Here is a 23,466-nt window from a genome sequence, read left to right on the forward strand (position 1 = left end):
ATAGCCTTTCATGGTGGAGTCAGGGAAAAGAGTTGTCTCTACTAGGGTCATAAAATTCAGTTCTAAGAAGTAATTATTCTAGTTAAATGGAGTTGTTGGTAGAGAATTATCAGACTTGTGTACCAGGAGAGTGAAATTGGAATGGACAGCCTCTGTCGTCCTTCCTCCTCCGCATCCCCTTTCTCAAACCCATCACGTGTTTTTCATGTTTGCCAGACACCGTGTGGACTCGCGAACCACATGGTTGTCTGTTTCCCAGTGTTTGTCCTTCCTTTTCTCTCTCTCTTCCCCTCTCCCTGCCTCTCCTGTCCCAAATTTTCCTGAACGTGTTTATCCCTTCTTCTTTGCACAGTTGGCAGTTTTTCAGAGCACTTGGATCAGATAAATGGACGAAGCGAGTGTGTGGACAGTACAGATAATTCCTCAAAGCCCTCCGGTGAACCCGCTTCTCACATGGCTCGGCCGCGATTAGAAAGCACAGAGAAAAGGAAAATCTCGGGGAAAGTCACAAAGTCCCTTTCTGCCAGTGCTCTGTCCCTCATGATCCCAGGAGGTAGAGAGACATTGACTCGCATGAAATTGTGTGATTTGTGCATGTGCTCACCCTGCCCCCTGTTTGGAATGCTGACTGAGATGCAGGGTTGCTTGAAGCAGTAGCGGGTGGTGTCCTGGCACAGCCCTCCTGAGTGTCTCCCTCCCGACCGCCCAGAAGGCACACATGGCTTATTCCTTCTCCTCTTTCTGCAGCAGGAGAGGAGGCAGGCTCCCTTCCCACAAAGGCTTATTTCTTTTATTTGTTTTCTTTCCTTTTCTTTTCTGCCCCCCTACCCCAAGTTAAGTGATAAATTTCCCTCCTCTGAATGATTTTTCCTCCTAACACCATGCATGATTTATATCCTTTACAGAGCTGTTTACAGCATCTCTGTTGGAAAACTAAGTATAGTTTTTCTCATCTGGCTAATGAAGAAATAGACACAGAGAACGCAAGGTTTTCACTTCTGGGGCTGTAGAGTTACACACAGCACTGAAATGATACGTTTTGCCAGCCCTGTCTGTGGGGTTACGCTTCCTCCTACTGGTAGTCAGATCACTTCCTGCCTGGTGTTAAAAAATGAGGCTTAATTATGGTTTTGTTGAGTTGCAGGATTTTCCCACAACCTGGTTGTGCCCCTGCTAATCACTGAGTCTGTAGTGACTCCCCTGGCCCTGGCGGCTGGGACCTATCCCTCAAATGACAATGAGAGATTGGAAGTGGCGACAGAAGAATATTGCAGATTTGGAAGGAAACAGACCATGTATAAAAGGGATTGTTTACATTTTTAAAATTTTTCAAATTTGTGCAGAAAGAAATCGGGTGTACGAAAAGGCTCCCTTGCGGGTGGTGCTCACTGTAGCACATTGCTTTCTGGGAGCTGCCCACTTAGCACCATAAAGCAAACACCTGTCTCCGTAGTTTGAATGACTATTCATAACCAGAAGGCGGTGGCCCCAGTGCTGCTGCAGCAGGGAAGGTAAGTGGGGTGTGGTCAGCCCACTCTGAGCACTGGTGAGGATGCTCAGCCCTTGATGGGCACAGGGCAGTTCTTCAGTCTGGGGAGACGAGGGAAAACGGCCTGAGGTAAGGGTCAGGGGCCTGGCTTTTTAGCAGTTTGGATCTGTGTAACCACTCTGTCCTCTTGCTGTTTGCATGTCGTGAAAGTCCCTGCCCACCAGTGTGTGTCTGTTCACCTGGCCTTCTGATGAGACAGAAGGTAGCCAGCAAAAGAGCACCAAGGTGCCATGTGAAGTCAGAGAGTGAAGCACCTGGTCCGTTTCCCTAGTTGTTCTCCTCTGGACAGACACGAGAACTGGAGCCAACAGCAGTCTGGGTACACTGAGCTCCCTGTGCCCACCATGTTCCTCTCCACACCCTGGGAGTCTTCAGTAGGGCCACCCTTGGCCGCCTGGCCCTGACCAAGTTCTTGTTTAACTTGCAGCATCTTTTGTAGATTCTCTTTTTCTCAGACACACACAGACACACACACATAATTTCACTTGGCCAGTTAAGATCTGTTTAGATTCATATGGGTAGAAGAGTGATAAGAACTCAAAAACAAAAGCATGTTTGCTTATAAAACAAGGAAAACAGAGTAGAATTGGTGCTGAAGAGTATGAACTGAGTTTTTCTTAAAATTTCTCTATCCCCCCGCAGATCCTCTCAGAAACCTTGCTAGATGTACAGGTAATATAGGAAGAGAATCAGTTCCAGTCATAGTCGTGAGTAGTGATTCTTTTCTAGAGAAGCTGACGTGGCTGTGTTTTCTTGATGAAAGTTATTTCATCAGTGTTAGTTCAATAATATAAAAGGCAGAAGTAAACTGATGAACTGCTTTCCCAGCCATGTGTGTTTGAGAAGGACCACATTAAATGTGTTTAGGGCAAGATTTGTAGCCTGAGTGTCTTTTCCTGTCCATACCGCCTCCTCTGCGTGAGGCTGTACTTGAAATTCGTGCATCTATGATTTATTTCTTTAATTAAAAGAAAATGTATTTTAAAAAATCACAGCCAGTAGTGACACTTTGTATTGTTTCTTACTTAGTGTAAAGAACTAAGGAATTAAAACTTTAGATTATTACTTTAAAAGTTAGTTTAAAAAGAGACACTTCTGAAATTTCCTTGACAGGCTTGTGTTCTGAAATCCATGCTAGCTACCAATATACATCTTTCTATATTATTTCTTCTTTATTAGAAGCAAATGGATTTGTTTTGTGGTTGTGCTGCCAAGCTGGTCAGGGCTCCGTGGTTAAGGGCTGGCTGTACGGAGTGTGTGTGATCAGCTTTGATGACTGGCTTCTTTGTTGCAGACATGTTTGCTGTTTCTCCACTGGGGAGTCCAATGTCCCCCCATTCCCTGTCCTCGGACCCTTCTTCTTCACGGGATTCCTCTCCCAGCCGAGATTCCTCAGGAGCTTCTGCCAGTCCACATCAGCCCATTGTGATCCACAGTTCAGGGAAGAACTATGGTTTCACCATCCGAGCCATCCGGGTGTATGTGGGAGACAGTGACATCTACACGGTGCACCATATTGTTTGGGTAAGACCCATGGTCTCTCTGCCTTGTTAGTTTCATTCCCAGCCAAACCAGAGAATGAATACGTTAACGTAACTGAGGTGTAGTTAACAGCAAATTTTTTTTCTGTGAAGCTGGCATTTGGGACCTGTTGCCCTTTATCTATGTGGTGGAGGTGAATTTAGCAAAAATGAATTCTTTCTCATAATTCTGTTAGTCTTCATATATGATTATCCACTTTGCATACCAAGCTAGTAGAAATAGTCAAAGGTAGTCTTATTTCTATCCTTCTTTCATTCTTCTTTTCTTGAATTTTTTTCCCTTTCTTTAAAAAAAATATATATATGTGTGTGTGTGTGTATGTATATATGTATACACACACACATATATACACACACATACATATACATATATACATTCTCAAATCATCTGAAATTTTTTAAGGGACCATAGGAATTATCCTATTTTAGAATGATGACAGAAAAGGAATAGTAACCATATCTTACTGATTTCCTCTTAGGAGCTCAGGATCGTTTGCTGATTAACTCAGAATACTCTGCCACAAGAAACAGCAGGTGTTAGGATTTTCATTTGTTTGCTTACAAATATATCCTCCTTTTGAACTTTAGAACGTAGAAGAAGGAAGTCCAGCTTGCCAGGCGGGACTGAAGGCTGGGGATCTGATCACACACATCAATGGAGAACCAGTGCACGGACTTGTCCACACAGAAGTTATCGAGCTCCTGCTAAAGGTATTGTCTTTTTTGTGTCATGGCCATCCAGATGAAGCAGGTAGCCAGAAGGAACTAGCACTAAGAGTTCTTTACTCCAAGTCCTAGAGTCCTTCTGTACAGCAAATTCACACCCACCCAGTCTCATTCCTGAGAAAGGATTCAGTAGTCTCAGGTTTTATGTAAAGGCAAAAATAACATGAATTCTTTGGTTTTATAGCATGGAAAAACACATTTGGGTAGCTGCATAATCACTTCCTAATTTAATTTTACTTCTTACCCTAAATTACAAATAGTAAATGTTCTCATAGAAAACATCTGTTTGGAAAACATCTATCCTAAAGGCGATTTTCTTCAGCTACATTTCGTAGGTTTTATTCTATATAGCAGAAGACAAAGTGGTATTAAACTGTGAGGTCAGATCTGAAGGTTGCGTCTGAGAGCTGGATTTCCTTTGAAAGTTAGAGCTGTGAGTACATAACATACACTGTAAGTGATAGAAATAGATGGTCATGGAAGAAGGGGTTCTGGAAATCATTCGGCCTTTCCCCTCTTGTACAAATGAATTTGAACATAGACCAGTTTCTACATGGAGTGTAAGCTGACTCAAGACAGTGGAGTGAGACAATCACAAGAGGCATGAGCATGGTGGAGACTATCTCCAGTGACCCTCTCTGTTTGGTTGAGTTATTTGCTTTGCCACCTGCTGACTGCGGAATATATAAGTTATAGCTCCAAATATGGATCTGGTTAAAACAAAGACACATTTGAGTTTGATTTTAAGTTTTTTTCAAGAAAAGAAGACTATCTCTGATCAAAAATACAGTCTTTAATTGTAAGATTATTTTACAAGTCAGTGGATTTAAGGATGACCTCCTGCTGTGTGAGCACCAGGAGGGGCTTGAAGGGGGCAGGCCGTCAGGGAGATGTGAGCCATCACTCCAGATAATCTGCAGCCTGTGAGAGAGAAAACTTTAACAGATATGTCATTTGAACAGAGTACATTCAGACTGTTTCTAGAACACTTGCTCTGAGGCAGGTACCCTGGTAGATGTTGGTAACATGGGAGTCATAGTCAGGTCCTTGCTCTCGAGAAGGAGGGGGGCTGTAGGAGAGACATGCAAGCAGATAAAGTGCAGCTTGATGAGCCAGTGCTGGCGGCGGGGAGGGATGCCATCCTTTTGGGGAGAACATTCTGTGACTGGGGAGAGGCAGCACAGAGAAGTGACACTGAACTAGAACTTGAAAGAAAATTAGAAACTTGGAAAGTACTGCAGGGAGGTGATGACTTTTCCTCCTTCTCTCATCCCCCAGCCAACACAGGCATGTTCTTCAAAAGATTCAGGATCTGGTCTTGGTTCTGGAAGTAGTAATAGCGTGCACATTCAAAGGTCTGTTCTGAAGTGGCAGATTGGAGGAAAGTCATTGCCATTAGTCACTTCACAGCATTAATGAAATTTTGATCTTGGCCTCAGGCCCCATGGAAGCTGGGGCCTGGCTCTGCTGTCATCCTTACCTATAGCTGGTTCCCCTAATTCTAGTCAACCTTCACTTGAATGCATACAATTCATCATTGGAGGAATAGGACTGAACATTGAGAGAATTTTTCAGGGCCATAAGCAGTGTTGGAAATCAGACACAGTGAACGCCTGGCAAATCTGACCTGCAGGAGGGACGTGGAGTTACTATTAAAGCTTCCCATGCCATCCCAGCATTCACCCCGTGCCTCATACGTGGGTGGGTGCTCAGTAAATATATGTGGAATTGGGGTGAACCAGGGGTTCTCCTTTGCTTGCTGTCCAAAAGTTACCATGGGAGGAGCCAAGCACATACGATTACTTGTGTTGTGTCTTGATTCATGTCTTAATGTATATGCCGTTTGGTTTGGGACTGAAGCCTTAAGGTGGCTGGAGTTGCTCTTCTGGTACCACAAGTCAGACCTGAGTTTTTTAATTTCATTCACCATCTCTTCTGGAAAATGTTCTTTGTCCAACTGGCATGGAACAACTCTGTTGTAGTAAGTGTCTAAGAAATTGAAGGCAGAGCAGGACTGTCGACTTGGAGATCCCTTGGCTGTGAGAGTCACCTGAAATGACCTCAGACTCCCCGAGACAAAATTCAAGAAAGAGACCAAAGGTTTATGAGTCTGACCAGCCGCATCTCTCATAGTACCTGAGCCTGCGGTCCAGGGGTGCCCCACTTCTGCTCCACATCGACCCTTTGTGAGTAAGGGCCCAGGCCAGTTGTTCGGGGTTTTTCCCCTCTGTCTACTGTATCCAATATATAAGACTTTCCAGTGGATTCAGGGCCACAAAAGTAGGCAGACAGGTGCTTCTATCTAAACTGCTCCCTGAGCTTTTCCATTAGTTCACCCTTTGTTTAGATAGTAAATCTATGTTTTGTAAGTGAGCTTCTTTTAGTTGTTATTCATCTTAGAGTCTCGGCATCAGCAAATGGATTTTAAGTGGTAACATATTCGGCCTCCTACGTTCTTTATAGCAGTGTTATGCTATACCCATCTTAGCTCCTGACCCAGGGTATCTTTATATTATTTCTTACATCTGCTCATAAAATCAGAAGAAGAAATAATAAACTGAAACCTACATGTATCTTGAGAAAATATGCATTTGTTTATTTTGCTGAGACCTTTGGTCACTTTTGTAATTTATTTTATTAAGTATTTTAATATGATGCTGGACTTTAAAATCTCTCTTCCTGCTTCTATGAAATTTGAATGTCCAGTTCTCCTAAAGGTCTCTGGGTAGAACCAGTTGATCCCATTTATAACACTTTGTCCTCGTCTGGTTCCCAAGTGCCTTCATTTCTGGGTCGGCCTGATGTGTGTCTCTTCTGAAGCGGCCCGGACATGCGTAACAGAGAGCCTTTAGCTCCCTTTCAAAGCCGTGGCGTGCTGTGTCTCAGACTCAAGTAGAGGTTCACCAGGGAAGCACTCGAGAGGAGTAACCAGTGTAATGAGACAAAAAGGATACAAGGGATTTAATTATCTTTCCAGTGAACTGTGTAATCATGCAGCTTTCTTCTAAATTTAAGTAGCGATTCTTGGACAAAGCGTGAAGTAACTGGGACCAACACTGGGCTCTGATGTGCCGTCCCTGGCAGGACATCAAGGTAGTAGCCATATTTTGGTATTCTTGGATGCTGTTTACGGGTAGTTTATACTTGCAGACCACTTCACAGAATCTCACGGAGCCCATTATGTAGGGCTGTATGTATATTTCAAGTAGCTTTCTAAAAGAACTTTATGAAAGCACTGAAATCTTTGTCCAGTCACAGTAGTGGATGCTGGAGGCCACGCTGACCCAGTCATATCCCCTGCTCACAGGATTACCTGTCCAACTTGGCTGCTCTAATCAGTAATTGGGAGTAATAGGTAATTGGGAGCACTTTACATGAGTAAACTCAGGTAGTCCTCATATGCCATGCTGAGGTGCTATAAATATAAATGTGCCCATTTTAGATGAAGAAATGAAAGCAGGGAGCAATTAGCAAAGCAGCCCAAGGGTGTCTGCTAGGAGGAGCAGAAGAGGATTCCCTCCCAGCATTGCAGCCCGAGCCTGTGCTTCCAGCCAGCACAGCACAGTGCTCTATGCATGGAGTTCTCCGATTGCCAAGAACTTACAACCCAGTGTTCAGGGGGAAACGGTGGCAATACTCAGCTATCAAAGTGTAAATGAAAGGAGTAGGCTGAAAATATGGCCCAAGTTCGGAAAGATAGAGAGCTGTCCACCAGGGTGGACAGGGATCAAGACTTGGGGGGTTTCTGTGCAGGACTGTGAAGGATGGGTGGATGTGGAATGTGTGGAAAGGGGGTGCAGGATGGTCTAGGCAAAACAAGGAAGATGCCTAAAAGCACAAGGGCAGGAAGCTCAGAGCGCTTGAGGCACATGAGTAAACCAGTAGCTGGAGCCTGAATTCATAGCATATGGGTTGAAGTGTGCTGGATAGCTGGGGCTGGGCCACGGAGGTGTGAGTCAGGGCATGGTCTCGAAGGGTGCTGGTCCATCACGTGCATTTTGCAGAGAAAGAATCTCAGTGAGATACCCAAGGCCAACTGATAAACCAACACGGAGTCAGACTGAGAGAAGAGACTGTATAGCCTGACTTCACTTTTTGTATTCAGTTCAGCCAGCTTAAAATAATTTCCCTCCCGCTGTACACTAATCACACAAGTAGTTTAAAGGAATACTTAACTAACTGAACATTTAATAGTCCACTGGCCTGGTTTTGCTGTTGTTATTTTTTAAAACAATACCACAGAATATCTCCGATAAGAGCTTGCACCTTCTCCAAAACAATTTGTTGAGGTAAATGAGCCAGGAAAACATGTTGCTCCCTGCTCTGGCAGCACTTGCTATAGCCAATGGATCCACAAGGTGTCAGGCTTCACAATTCTCACCTGTGCTCCGTGAAATTATTTTTCCAATCTTAACCATTTTCGTAATCAACAATGTTTCCAACCAAGTATTTGCACTCTGCATTTTTTGTGTCTGTCTTTCTCCTTGGGGAAGTTATCTCTTGGTATATTTCCGTAAGTCAAGGGAACTGTCCTCTGGTACAGCCATATAAAGAAACAAGAGAAAAGCATGTTTGATTTTTATAGTGGAAAGAGACATTTGTACAGGGCTCAATGTTGGGCTCTGATTCAGCAAACCCTGGTCATAAATATTTTCTGATGAGAAATGTTCAGCATTTATATTATGTTTATGTCATATAATGTTTGATATTTTATATATTTTAAGTTTCTTCTTGACAGTGTGATCATTCCTTGTATCAGTACAGCACCTGGTTCCGCCCCCCACCCTCCCACCCCCACTCATTAAGCTGTGCCTTCTGCTGGGAACAAGGGAGGTGGAAGGGGTGGGGGGTGAGAACGTGCCCAGCCCATAAGGAGTGGGCAGGGGGTGAGGGGCAGGAGAGCCAGGTTTGGGCTCTTCCTCTGGCCTCTGTGACTTGGGAAAGAAGACCCTGTTTCTCTGAATCTGTTTTCCTTCTGTACAATGGAAGGATAATAATCCCTTCCCGAAAGGGTTTTTTTTTTTGTTTTTTTTTTGTTTGTTTGTTTGTTTGTTTTTTTTTTACAGCCCTTATGACTTGGTTGTGAAAATAAAGAGAATATATATGGAAAGTGCTTGAATAGTCACAATGTGTTTTAAAATGCTCAGTGGCATTGGTAGCCCCTTGTCAACAGGAATATGAAAGTCAGTGCTGTGGTGTGAGTGGGTTCCGGCTCCAGGGACTCACGTGCCACAGCAGCCCCAGGGGTCGTTGCAGCTCTGTGTCACTCGTATGTGATGTAGAAAAGGACGGAAGGGGCTTCAGTGAGGACAAACTCCTGCCATGTTTGTTGCCTTTTTCCATCTCCTAAGGCAGATAGGGAAAATTTTAGCCCAGCCTCACTCAGTTTGTGAAGAGAAAACCCCATTCCAAACAACCTTCATTAGTAGGCCTTTCCTAGGAATACACTGAATTTTTAGTTTAAAGAATAAGTAGAATGTCCATCTCTATTATCAGATAAAGATTTATTTTTAAAGTTTTGGCATTTGCTTGTAAAACATGTAATTTATTCTTTCATAATAAAAACATTTTTTCCCTTGTTTAAGTTCAAATCCCATTTCCCTAAAATATTTTTCTACAATTATGACATTAAGTATGGGATTATATGTTCTTAAATATATAAAGAACTCCAAAATTAATAGTACTAAGACCTTTGATACTAAATTGGATGTAAGACATGAACATATCATTCCCTGAAGAAATACAAATGGTACAAAATAAATGAGACAGCATTCAGCTTGGTTAATAGTCAAAGAACAAAGATTAAAACTTGATGTAACTTTTTCCTATAAAATCACTCATTTGTTTAATGTTAGTATTCAGTTCTGAGGGGGAGGGTACAGCTCAGTGGTAGAGCACATGCTTAGCATGCATGAAGTCCTGGGTTCAATCCCCAGTACCTCCATTAAATTAAATAAATAAATAAATAAATAAATAAATAAATAAATAAATAAATAAATAAATAAATAAATAAATAAATAAATGCCTAATTACCCCACTACCACCACCAAATTCAGTTCTGACAACCCCACCACCACCACCAAATTCAGTTCTGACAAGTCTGTGGTAAGAGAGGTATTCATGTGCTGCTGGCAAGAATAAAATCGACATAAACTTTCTGGAAATTAGTGTATCATTATGTACCAGGAGTCTTTTAAAAGTTCAGATAGACTCTTTGATGCAGTATATTGAGTCTAATTGGATAATCTAAGGAAAATGTCAGGTTAGAATGATGACTTACAGATAAAGACATTTATTTCAACTCTTATAATAATTGAAAAGCAGAAAACAATAGCAGTAGGGAAATAGTTAAATTTTGATTCCCCCATCTCATGGAATATTGCTATATAACCAATAAAAATTATGTTCTTAAGGAATATTCAGTGATGAAGGAGACATTTTACAGAGTTATGAAATGTGAAGTAAAAAAAAAACCAACATAAAACTAAACATTAGATTAGTTTAATTAAGATTAAAGTTATTTATAAAGTATGTATAGATGCATAATTTATACATGCCTGTTAAAAAAACAGCAGGAAATATACTAAAATATAACCAATGTTAGCTGGGTGATAGGCTTCTCAACGATTTTTTTCTGTATATGCTTGACTATTTTTTCTTATAATGACCTGTATTACTTCCCAAATCGGGTGGGGAGGTGGATGTTGATGTTGAAACAATCTCTGTTTTTTTCAGTTCCCGGCCTCCACCATACTCGATCCCCCAACTCTTAGCGCCACTTAGAGCCAAGTTGCTAGGCATCTGCCGGGCATAGGCCGTTTAAAAGGCCCTTCTCCTTATATTTCTTGTTTTTTCTGGGTAATCAGGGCCATCTGTGACTTTGAAAGGATGTGTTTCTCCCTGGTTATTAAGAAATTCAAAAAGAGGTCATTGATATGGGAGTGAAGGGGATGGGTGCTGTCTGGGATGGGTTCCGCCCACCTGCCCAGGGCATCCCTCAGCCTGGCCTGTGACTGCTGTCAAATCCATCCCTGGGACCTGCCCAGCAAGCTTCTGTCCCAGGACCAAGTGGAAGGACACAGAATCCCGCCAGGAATGACCTCACCCTGCCTGACCTGGCGAGAGAGAGGCTATTGCTGGCATAAACTTTCCAGCTGTGCATGCTGACAGGTTTTCCGGTGGTAGAAAAGGAATCTTTAAAAATAATTAAAAATAAAAGTCTCATTCAGTCTTGCTGCTCTATGACTTCTAGGTCAAAGGAAAAACACAAAAAGGAGAGAAAAGAAAAATAAATCAACCAAGAGCAGACAGCCCCTGGGCATGTTTATACTTAATACACATGGATGAAGATGACAGTTATAGAGCCCCTCCCCTGTGTCACCCTTGGTGCTAAAGGCTTTACAAACTCCATCCCCTTAATCCTCAGAGGAGCCCCACGAGATGGCGGGACTCTATTGTTAGATGGTACCGGCAAGTGCTCAGGTCACAGGCTGGGATGTACAGGCAGCTCTGTGGAGTCCAGAGCCCCCCTCCTGAGGAAACCTCACAGTTTCCTCCCACCCAGTTTGTGCTCCATCATACTTGACTGCTTGAAGGATCACTGACAAACAGAAAGCCTTTTAAGTATATCTGTCCTTACAGATCTTTGTCTTTGGATCTCCTATCTCTGTTCTGGTCTTGTGTCATCACAGCATTTCCCTTTTTTTTTTTTAATAGAGTGGAAATAAGGTGTCAATCACAACCACTCCATTTGAAAATACATCAATCAAAACAGGACCAGCCAGGAGAAACAGCTACAAGAGCCGGATGGTGAGGCGGAGTAAGAAATCTAAGAAGAAGGAAAGTCTAGAAAGGTGCGTTGGAGCAGTCCTCTTCCTGGGCTTGGTTGTGTCCCACACTGAAGGCGGGTTACTCCTTACCTAATTTAAACTCTTTCATATAAGAAGGGTCCTTTTCTCTCTGAGAAATGTTATGCTGTGGTTCACATCTATTCATTCATCAGCATTTCTATTAATTCCTAACAGCATTATTTTTCATAGTGAAAAGATTCACATAGTTACACTGTAGATGGCTTTATTCTCTCACGTGTGAGAGCCATGAAAAGCCCTTTGCTGTTTCTCAGTCTCTAGACTTCAGTTGAGTTGGATTTGAGGAACTGAAACTTCAGGCAGTTTTTAGCATTACATCTACCTTTAATAATGTCCTTTACATAATTTGACAACAAACAGTTGCTATTTTTTAATGCCAGATATTCCAAGATAACTGATCTTTAAAGCATCCAAATAAGCCTAGAAATAAAAAGGCTTTGTTTTACTGACTGAAAGCCTAACTGGGTTACACATTTGCAGTCCAGGAGGCACTTTGTGTGCCATTTTGTGCTCTGCAGACACCATGGATGATGTGTGTATGTGTTTCTGGTGGGGACATTTCTCGCCAGGCAACTGTCTGGATGTGCTCCCTGCTTGATGCCGCAGTGTCACTCCTTTACCCGCTTGGATCTGGTGCGTCAGATCAGATTATGAGGATTTTTAAAATTTAATTTAATTTAATTGTTTAATGGAGGTACTGGGGATTGAACCCAGGACTTCATGCATGCTAAGCATGCACTCTACTGCTGGGCTATACCTGCCCCTAGGTTGTGAGGAATTTTGATGATAGAAAAGAAAAGTAAGCAAATAAAAAAGAATGACTATTAACTCCAGGAAAGACAGAGTTGTACAAGAAAGAAAAATAGAATCATATCTTACATGGCCCAGCTCTGAACAGTATTTATCATATAAAATAAAGAAAACACCAGCCTTTTTTTTCAAACCAAAAATTTTGGTTTAGCTCTACTGGGAAGAATAGAAACAGGGAAGTATTTTGGGTCAGAAGGTGGAAGGAGTTGTATGAGAACTTAATTCTCATTTTCTGTGGTAGGAAATCAACAGATCATTTCTAAAATTGAAAAACTGAAAAAACAGCATAAGCATATTACTTAACAATTTGCAGACAAATGGGAAAACCAGCAGCTAGAAGAGTAGAAAGTGGTTTCTCTGGGGATTGAGCAAAAGACAGAGCAGAGAGTTGTTATTTTTCATTTTAAGTTCATCAACGTATTTGACTTTTTAACTCAAGTGCATTTATTATTTTGATTAAACTACACACACACACACACATTCTGAGATCTCTTTTTTCTTTTTTCTTTTTTAAGGTGAGCTTTAAGATTTGATTGTGCTTTAAGTCACATAGAACACACTGTTTTCAAGGAGTAGCAGGTTGTAACCTTAGTGCCTAAGCGCCGGGGTGAACCAGGCTTGCGCGGTGGCAGAGGAACCCTGTACAGCTGCCTGCACTTGGAGCCATCTGAAGCCGTGCTTTTTACTTCAAGATGTGCTTGTTGGGCACTGACTACACATTTGCTTCTGCTACAGCCTGGTGTCTGCCGCCCTGCTGATTGGATAAGCTTCAGTTCCCCTTTCTCGGCTCTTTTATGTAAAAGTACAGCCTCCACTATCCTCAGGAATAGTTGGGAGCTCACAATGAAATAAGCACAGCAGACAGCCCCTCAGAGATAAAACCTCGACCCAGTGTATCACCACTAAAGAATTTTACATCCAAGATGATGGTTTTTCTTCCCGGGATTTACTTTGTATTATCTCTTAATTAAATGGTGTCAGGGTGTTTGGGGGTATGTACTTGGAAGCTTTCAGGCCAAAAACAATCTCCTCGTAAACCTGACAAATGAATGTGTATTTATTAAATACCTTTTTCTATTTTCCCAGCTCCTCTTAAAGGGTTTGAAATTCAGAGAAGAAAGAAGGGAGCTTTCATTGCGTAGTATTAAAGACTCTTTCGGTCTAAGTCATAGAAATTTTTTAATCTGAAAGTGGGTCCCCAGTTTTTAATAGGATCTACCACTGTATCTGTGTCTCTGGCCCAGAGGTGTGTCCGGAATGCACTGGTATTTTGGGGAGGCAGGAGTGGTTTTGAATATAGAATCTGATCTGTTTTCTCCTATTTTCACCCTAGGAGGAGATCCCTTTTCAAAAAACTAGCCAAGCAGCCTTCTCCTTTACTCCACACCAGCCGAAGCTTCTCCTGCTTGAACCGATCGCTGTCATCAGGGGAGAGCCTCCCAGGGTCCCCCACTCACAGCTTGTCTCCCCGATCCCCTACACCCAGCTATCGCTCCACCCCTGACTTCCCATCCGGTGAGTGAGGCGTCTCGCCTCCACAGCAAGGGAGAGTTGAGGGGTCTCCATCGAAGAGCCTGGAAGACAGGCTTCTTCCAGCTTAAGGAAAGAGGGGGTGAGGATGTCATTGAGAGAGAACAGGATTTACAGGAAGGGCAGAAGATACGATGATTTGGACCATTAAATAAGACAGGAAGTATCCAGTTAACCCTGGATGTGGGGGGGTTTAATCTGAAAAGCATTTATTCATTAGAGTTAGATGCTGAGACAGTTTGCTGACCTGTCCCTGACCTTCCCTAAAACACCCTGGTCTGAGAGCATGGAAAGGTGGGCATCACTCACAGCATTCTGTTTTCCCCCCACAGGTACTAACTCCTCCCAGAGCAGCTCCCCAAGCTCTAGTGCCCCCAACTCCCCAGCGGGGTCAGGGCACATCCGGCCCAGCACGCTCCATGGTCTGGCCCCCAAACTCAGTGGGCAGCGGTACCGGTCCGGAAGGCGGAAGTCGGCAGGTAGCATCCCGCTCTCCCCGCTGGCCCGGACACCCTCGCCCACGCCACAGCCCACCTCCCCTCAGCGGTCACCATCCCCTCTGTTGGGACACTCACTTGGCAACACCAAGATTGCCCAAGCCTTCCCCAGCAAAATGCACTCCCCTCCGACCATTGTCAGACACATCGTGCGGCCCAAGAGTGCAGAGCCCCCGCGGTCCCCCCTGCTCAAGCGCGTGCAGTCGGAGGAGAAGCTCTCCCCCTCCTACGGCAGTGACAAGAAGCACCTGTGCTCCCGCAAGCACAGCCTGGAGGTCACCCAGGAGGAGGTGCAGCGGGAGCAGTCCCAGCGGGAGGTGACCTTGCAGAGCCTGGAGGAGAATGTGTGTGACACGCCTGCCCTCAGCCGGGCCAGGCCCGTGGAGCAAGGCTGCCTGAAACGCCCTGTGTCCCGGAAGCTGGGCCGCCAGGAGTCTGTGGATGAGCTGGACCGAGAGAAGCTGAAGGCCAAGGTGGTGGTGAAGAAACCCGACGGGCTCCCAGAGAAACAGGAGCCCCACCCAAAACCCCACGGACTTGGCAGTGATTTGGAAAATCTTCCCACTTTTAGACTGGAAGAGAGAGAGAAGAAAATCTACCCGAAGGCTTCAGAAAGGTCAAGTCACTTTGATAACAAAGCAGCCATGCAGGAGGCCCAGGCACCGGGCAGCCTGCTGAAAGATGCTCTCCATAAGCAGGCCAGTGCGCGGGCCAGTGAGAGGGTCTCCTTGGAGGGGGCGGCAGCACCCAGGGACCACAGCCAGGGCACCTGTGACCTCAAACGAGCCTCGGCTCACAGCACCCTCCAAGACGGTCTCTGTCACTCCACTAACAGGTCCACCTCCGGGAAGGGTGACAACTCAGAGAAGGACCCCCAGGCCAAGGAGGGCCTCCGGGGTGAGAAGTTAGACAGCAAGCTCGCCAACATCGATTACCTCCGAAAGAAAGTGTCACTTGAAGACAGAGATGACAGCCTTGGCCCTGTGCTCAAGCCCAAACTGACCCCCAGCACCCACGAATGCTTGCCAGGGAGCCCGGGCCGGCCGGCAGGAGGGCAGCAGGAGGCCCCGGCAGCCTCCGAGAGCCGTGCGCCGTTCATCAGCAGTGCCCACACGGCTCAGATCAGCGCCATCTCCTTTGTCCCTCTCAAGGCCCTAGCTGGCCGGGTGGACAGTGGAGTGGAGAAGCCGGGCTTGATTGCTCCTGAGTCACCTGTCCGGAAAAGCCCCTCCGAGTATAAGCTGGAAGGGAGGTCTGTGTCGTGTTTGAAGCCAATTGAGGGCACTTTGGACATTGCTCTCCTGTCTGGACCGCAGGCCTCCAAGACGGAGCTGCCTTCCCCAGAGCCGGCACAGAGCCCCAGCCCGTGCAGTGACCTGGGGCCCCCTGTGCTGCTGGCTCCCCCCAGCAGCGGGGGGAGGAAGAGTGAGACTGTAGGTCAGAGGGAGTCCTCCCCTGCTGGCTTCAAGGTGAGCAAATCTTACCTGCTCGAGCCCCGGTTCCTGCCCACCAGCCGGGGTCTGCAGAGTTCACCCACAGCTCCCCTGCCTGACCCAGAGCTGAAGCTGGACAGGAAGGCTTCCCACACAGCCAGGACCCCGGCGATTGTCATGGAAAGTGATCCCCAGCGGAGAGAGGGCAGCCTCAGTCAACACCAAGACCACAGCAGTCCTGATGTTAAGCTCCTTCCCTTCCTGGGGCAGAACCTCCATGGCACTGAGCTATCTAGATTGCACAGCACTCTCCTACCCGAAGGAGCCCCCTCCAGGGAGAAGCATAGTGGGAGGGAGTCATCCGAGAAGGGCCCTTCCTCAGCCAGAAGTGAGCGGTCGGCTGCAAGGGCTGATGTCCGCAGAGACCCCTCCAAGGAGCTGTGTCTGCCAGACGCTGCTAAAACCATTGACAACTCCAAAACCCTCCCGGCTGTGGAGAGGACCTGCCCAGATGTCTACACCCAGATCCAGGCCATGGAGAAAGCATGCGGGCCTTGTGGGAAAGCAAACCCCAAAGATGGCCGAGATGAGGTGAGGCTGTTGGCCAGAGAGGACTCCTCTTTGCACTTGGCAGGGACTCCTTGTGAGAGGGAGCTGGGCAAGGGAAGGAGCGGCCTGGAGCCCAAGCCGGAAGCCACTCCTGCCCGGTGGTCTCTGGAGCCACCCAGGACGGAGAGTGCGAAGAATGCAAAGCTCTCTGGTTTCCCAGCTTTGCAGAAAGACAGTCCCAGGGAACCAGAAAAGAAAGAGCAGCCCTTACAGAAGCACCTCAGCAGTAGCCCTCAGCAATCCCCCACCACCAAAGAGCTGCCTGGCCTGGCTGCTCGGCAGCATTGCAGTTCAGCAAGCCACCCTGCAAGCAGAGAGCTGGGGAGCAAGCCCTGTGCTGCAGACCCCAGCCTGGGCTTCCAGGACCCTCCCAAGCCCACTGCTGCCATGCACAGTGAAAGCAGCAGCCATAAGCCCAGGCCTGGCCCAGACCCAGGCCCTCCAAAGTCCAAGCACCCAGACAGGCCACTCTCCTCCCAGAAGCCAAGTGTTGGGGCTGCAGTGGGCAAAGACCCTGGTGCCCAGGCCCCCAGTGGCCCTGGCCGAGAGGGGAAGGGCAGCATTAAGAGTGTGTTGGAGGTGTTCACAGGCCCCCAGGCCACAGCTAGCAGTGTGACTGGCCAGGGAGGAAGTGGACCCTCAGTCCCCCTGCACACAGAAGGGGGTCCTCTAGACACCAAGCTGAGACCCACCAGTGGTGGGCATCCCCCAGAGATGCTGCAGAAGCCTGAGCATCTGCCTCGGCAGGGACACTCAGGGGCCAGTGAGTCGGTGGACCAGAAACTTCCCACTGTCGGGGAAAAGCAAAACCCATCTCCAAAGCCCCAAAAACCATCCACTGTGAAAGACTGCACCCCTCTGTGCAAACAGACAGACAGGAGCCTGAGTCTGCTGGCCTCCAGCACAGATGGGAAGTCTGAAGGCAAGAAATGCACCGAAGCACTTTACGCCCCAGCGGATGTCGGGAAGCTGGAGACCAGCCTTGCCCCGGCGGACATCGGGAAGCTGGAGACCAGCCTTGCCCCGGCGGACATCGGGAAGCTGGAGACCAGCCTTGCCCCGGCGCCCAGTGAGGCCAAGTCCAAGGGCGCGGAGAGGCCAGCAGCGGCCGCGGAGAGGCCAACAGCGGCCGCGGGGAAGAGCTGTCCAGAGGCCAAGGGGAAAGGGCCCAGTCCCCAGAAGCCGCTGACTGAGGCGGGCAAGCCCAGTGGCATGAAACGGTCGCCCTCAGCCATGGGGCAGAGCTCTTTCCACTGTGCTGCCCTCCCAGAGAAGTCTTTGAGCTACTCTTCCAGCTTTCCTGAGGCCAGACTGGGGATTCGAGAAGCTTCTCCAACCTGCGGCGATAACTCCTCTGCCCAGGCTGGCGGGGCTGCGGCTGAGCCCCCAGGCTCCAGCAGCAGGGACCATAGGAAGTCACTGCCTGCGGGAGACGGCAGAACCCAGATGACAAAGAGCGACTCCCTGCCATCCTTCCACAACTCAGTCATCACTCTGGAGTCGCATCACCCCAACCCAGGCGTGGTGGGGGCCGCTGGCCACCGGGACAGGGCCCTCTCAGGAGCAGCCCCCTCAGGAGAAACCAAAGGGAAAGAGCCAGCCCCCACCCAGCCTCCTCAGACTAGGAAACAGAATGTGGGCAGAGAGGTGACTAAGCCGTCCCCAGCTCCAAACACTGAGCATCCCATCGCCCTTACATCTGAGAAGGACTCGGGGCTGCGGCAGAGACGGGGAAAAGAGAGTTTGCGAGGCAGCCCTCACAAAAAAGCCTGGTGATGGAGCAGGTCCGGGGCGAGACTGGGAGACCCAGTCTGCGCCTGCGTTTGTAACTGCATCTTGTTGACCTTGGAAACCAGCACTGCGTGGGAACGCCCCCCAGGCAGAGCCCGGAGCCTCCTTGAAGAACGTGGGAGAGAAGGGATGGAGAGAAAGAGGGGACCTTCTTCCAAATGCCTTCCCAATTGTAACCGGTAAACTGTTACCAGATAGTGTTTGTACGAGAAAAAAAAAAAAAAACACAAAACCTAAACAGCAACAACAATCTTTACAGTTGAGGTTGAGGGTTGTTGAGGGAAAAGATTTTCTCTGTAAATATCTAGCAGTGTGTTTGGTTTGGGATGTAGAGCCAATTCCTTGCTGCTGATGGCGTCGTTTACTACAGATTTTTTTTTTTTTAATAAGATTCTTGCTTTACCATTGATCATAATGCAGGAATGAAGTAAAATGGTTGAAACTGGGTGTGTGTAAAAGTATAGATACACCCATATTTGTGTATATACACATCCACCCACATGTTTTGGTCTGTGGTTGAAAGGAATATTTCAAGGCTACCTTTTTCTAAGTTGAAACATTCTAACTAGAGTTGATGATTAAAGAAAGCCCGAAATACACTAGATTGTGAGTTTTTAATGTGTATTTTTAACCAGAGATTTTGATAGTACTGTGTCTGGCTACCTATATTTCCAGATCTAAAGCAAGAACTACTTGAATGGCTGCATTTGGAATCCTCCTCCATCAGGAATGGCCAGAGCAGATGGAGCTAGCCATGTTCATTTCACAGTCATCCTCATGGCCATTTTGATCCTGGGTCCAACTGTCTGAAAGGCCAGTGGTCCTTGTCTGTGGGTGTGTATGTCAGGTCTTCACTGTAGGTAGAGCAGGGGCTATAAACACGTGTCGACTTTATTTCCATTCTCTTGCTTTTCCCTTCTTTTCATGCTCTTAAACTCAGGCCTTTATGCTACGAGTCCCTAGTCCAAGAAGCACACATTTTGTAGTAGTTCTGCACCAGCCCTGCTCTTGAACAAAGAGGAAAGTTACTGGCCGCACACAAATCTGCTAGCACTTAGGTTGAATAATAAGTATCAAGGCATTGGAAGAGGTTTTAAATTTGCTTTTTTGAGGACAAGTTGGGGGGGGTGTGGATTTTGACATCATAGCGTATATACTAAGGAATAATCAGGACATCAGATACATTTTAATACATAGCTGGGGCCTTACGTTGTAGATGAAGCTTGCTGTTTTTAGCAAGTTCCTGGGTTTCACATTCATTTCTGTGCATCAGGTAGCTCCATACATTTCATAACATGGTCTCTTTATTTGTATGCAAAAAAATACTGTATTAACAAAGAGCAGCATTTTTGTAACAAAAAAAGATTTGTTGGAGCTATTTGGTGCTTGAATGTGCCTGTCCTTTTTACTTTTGCTAAGCCTTATTTAAATTTTGTATACCATGGACTGTAGAATTTGTCCAGTCATTTTAGTGCTGAGGGGGTCTTTTTGTTTGTTTTTTTTCGTTGTCGCAGTTTTCCTGGTGACTTGTTTTGTATTGTAAGACGGCACTTGCTGACATAAATACTAAGGCACTAAGAGAAAATACACACAGAGAAGTATTTCTAAGATGCTTGGGATCCACAGCAGGATTTTTTCGTTTTGTAAGAGGAAAAAAAAATTACCAATAAATATAATCCAGCACCCAGCCCCCCTCGGGGATGTCTTAGTATCTTCAGGCTATAAAATTGTTCATCTAGCACAGCATCATCTTACAGCCCTGTGGATTGTAAATCGTTTAGCGAGGCTGTAAACTCCACTCCGAAAACAAAGACATAACTTAACCGACTGCTTAGTTGTTCTTCATTGTAAAATGAGTAGGCGATGGCAAGAAAAAGACAAAGTTTCCTCCTTGCCCCTCATTTTTTTTCCCATGTGGTTTTAGCCATTCCCCATCACTGTGCTGTGAATTGTAGAAGAAACAAAGATTTTGAAAGAACTTAAATGGGTTTTACAAATGGTCTCAACATTTATAATTCATACCTGTGTTTGGCAGTTGTCATAACCTAATCCTTCTGCACTCAGACATCTAGACAGGTCTGTCGGGGAGGTCGTTCATGGTTTACAGCCTTTGCTTTTTAACTGTCCAGTTTCCTTTAAAGCACAACTTAGCTGCTTGTTTACAAATGATATTTTTATGTATATTTGTATAGTGTATCACCGTTTTTGCCAAATATGTTTTTGCATTTTGGATGGCTACAGAGTACCTAAGGTTGCATTCACGTAGTACCTGTTTGTTGTAAACCTCTCCACTCAGCTGGTAGAAGTTCTCCTGTGTTCTCTTTAGTCAGTCTCCTGTGATTGTTAAGACGTGCTCCTCAGTAGTACTCCCAGCTGTAGATTTACCAGCTTAAAAGTTTGTTAGGATCTGTGCAATAAAGTGTTTGCAGTCTTATTTTCTCTAAGAAATTCCCTATGGATGTCATAATTGTTGTATATTGGACAAATATTTATACTTATGCAGTTGCATAACATTGAAATAAAAATTTAGCATGAAAAGATAATGACTATGAAGTTTTTTCCCATATACACATGCATACATAGCATCTCCAAAATGTCACTGAATATAGCTCTCTATTATGGAAAGTATGGTTTTGTGTAGATTCCTTTTGGTGAGTGGAATGTTTGCAATTTTTTTTAACTTAACACATGCATGTTCCATTCTTCCAGATTAAGTCCTCCTTGAGCTTCTTCCTGTGCTTTCTACCAACCTTCTTCCTTGCCTGCAGAACTTACTAGCTTTCACGCCATGCTCACCATCTTCCCTACAGTCTGTGGGAAGAGGCGTCCTCTCTCAGTGATACCACCTACTTCCATTCTCTTAAAACCTTGCTCCATCAGTTACCATTGTGTTTTCTTATCTTTCTTTCCCTCCCATCCTTTCTCCTTCCTCAAAATTGAAAACCGTTAAGGCTATCAGGATGGAAGGAAGCAATCTAGCATTTATTGTCTGCCTACTGTATACATACACTTAGTACTGGGCAAGGTGCTTTTTAACTACAATCTTTTCTGAGCCCCAACACAGTCCTCAAACCAGATGGTGGTGGCATCCCCATTTTACAGATGGGCAAACAGGCCCAGACATGCTATGTGATTTGCTTCACATGCACACTGTAAAAGGAGCTTGGATTAGAACCTGGATTTTTCTGGTCCTAAAGCTCTTGACCTTTCTAAACATTACTGGGTCTCATGCAGTTGAATTCAGATGCAGACCCTCCGTGAACGATCTAAGCCATCTCATTTCCTCTTCCTAAATTTATATGCAGAAAAATCATATGGTGCAAAATTACAAACTCGATGATTGGTGGGAAACCATGAGCCAGGGAAGCTAATCGTTCTCTGTAATAGGGCTCTTTTAATAGTTCTAATTCATTAGTAGGCAATTTCCCATCTAGATTTTTGGTTCACAACACAAATGTAACATGAAAAATTACAGCCATGTTAACTGCAGAAATTTGCTTACTTCGGTAGAGGCCAGACATTAAGTTACTCAATGGTAAGACAGTTCTCTTAATTTAATTTCCCTCCCACTAATATGTTTTTAATGCTTTCCTCAAAGTAATCATTTTGTGTTATTCCTTTCTTTCCACCTCCTACCCCACTTAGCATTGTACACATGCCATATATCTAGAAGAGCTGGAAATGACCACCTTTGTAGAACCTGAAATTCATCACTTTTGTAGACTGAAAGTCCATCAGTCCAGCCAGGTTCATGTTCTCTGGCAGTTCAGACAACTCAGACCCTGAACTGGAGGCGTTAACACCAGTCTTCACAGACGAACCTGCAGCAACATCTCACGGATTTCTGGGACCACTCACTCCAAAAGACAAGGTCACCATCTCTTATAACATCACAGGCTGCCGGTGGGTCTGTCAGTCCCAATACTTGGATGCAGGCAAGCACTTCAAAGAAAGGAATCTGCTTCTAAGACTGAAGTTCCCTATACGCTTCGTAACGTGCCAGTCAAGTCTGCTCAGATGTGGGGGAAAAGATCTGTTGCCTGTGATGACTAGGAATTGCTCCACACAGCTTTACAAAGTCTGTTGATGCTGTAAAGCTGAACGCCTCTAACAACGTCATCTGCTGTGTCTTTGAAGCACTGCCCAGGATGGCTGTAAACAGCCTGGAGATGAAGAAGGAAACTGCAAGGCCTCAAGCAAGCAGATTGCAGCTACCAAGTCTTCCTATGTCAGGCCGGTGTCACCACATCCTCCAGCCCTACCCTGTCTCAGTAGAAGTCCTTCGCCTGAAGGTTCTGCCCTTTCGAGTAGATACACGTTGTGAAACAGTGCTGTGCTAAAGTGACTTTCCTGGCTGGAGGCAGATTTCCTTGTGTCAGGAATGAGGGGAGTTCCTGTGAATGCCACCTCCCCCCAACCTCAATGTCCATCATTTCACTGCCACCGGGTAATGCGTGTCCCAGCTCCTTCCACCTACTGCCCCTTCCAAGTGGGGATCCTTAGAACAACTCGCTCCCTCTGTCCTCAAGGAAAAGGAAAGAGCAACCCACAAAGCTTGGGTTTGAGCATTTGCATTTGAAAACACAAAGCCTAAAAGATCGCTTCCTTTTTTTTCAGTACCTATAAATGCTACCTATGACCTCTTTATTCTTGTGTCTTTGTAAAACCAAAGCAAAGTCTTAAAAAAAAAAATCCTGATTTCCTCTTCATTGCACAATACATGGTTATTGAAAGCAAATTAAAAATACAGAAAAGCAAAAATGTTTAATCCCTGCTGTACCCCACCAGCCACTTTCAATTTTTCAATTTATATAGATTTTTTTATTTTTCAAAAAAAAGTGAATAGGGGGCATGATGTTTGGTAACCTCTTTTGCTTAGTATGAGATCACAGTGTCTGTAAATCTCCTGCAATATTATTTGTAACAGCCACATTTTACATTAAGGGCATGCTGTATTATTTTCTCTCGTGCTAGTGCACAAGTAGAGAACCTCAGATGCAGATATTTGAGGTCATCCTACTCTTTAGGTCTTGGCACATCAACCTTGGCACCATGGTCATTTAGTTTTTCCCTACACTCCCATCCACCCCCCTCCCCCACCCTGTATGTAGG

General features: G+C 45.5%; 1 protein-coding gene across 13 annotated transcripts in view; it reads left to right on the plus strand.

The window, feature by feature from the left end:
• Positions 1–20,897, plus strand: part of MAST4 (microtubule associated serine/threonine kinase family member 4) — a 514,314-nt gene extending 493,417 nt beyond the window's left edge. For 10 of the 13 annotated variants that reach the window (XM_064481100.1, XM_064481102.1, XM_064481107.1 and 7 more), the window contains 6 exons: positions 353–553; positions 2,844–3,073; positions 3,679–3,801; positions 11,533–11,669; positions 13,828–14,009; positions 14,357–20,897. In XM_064481100.1, the coding sequence (XP_064337170.1) occupies positions 353–553; positions 2,844–3,073; positions 3,679–3,801; positions 11,533–11,669; positions 13,828–14,009; positions 14,357–18,339 (4,856 nt within the window). In that variant the 3' untranslated portion in view covers positions 18,340–20,897. The remainder of the gene's footprint in view (positions 1–352; positions 554–2,843; positions 3,074–3,678; positions 3,802–11,532; positions 11,670–13,827; positions 14,010–14,356) is intronic. The other 3 variants (XM_064481104.1, XM_064481128.1, XM_064481132.1) reach the window with 1 other exon arrangement.
• Positions 20,898–23,466: the final 2,569 nt, after the last annotated feature.

This window comes from Camelus dromedarius, chromosome 3 (genome assembly GCF_036321535.1).
Source record: "Camelus dromedarius isolate mCamDro1 chromosome 3, mCamDro1.pat, whole genome shotgun sequence".
NCBI classification, from domain to species: Eukaryota; Metazoa; Chordata; class Mammalia; order Artiodactyla; family Camelidae; genus Camelus; species Camelus dromedarius.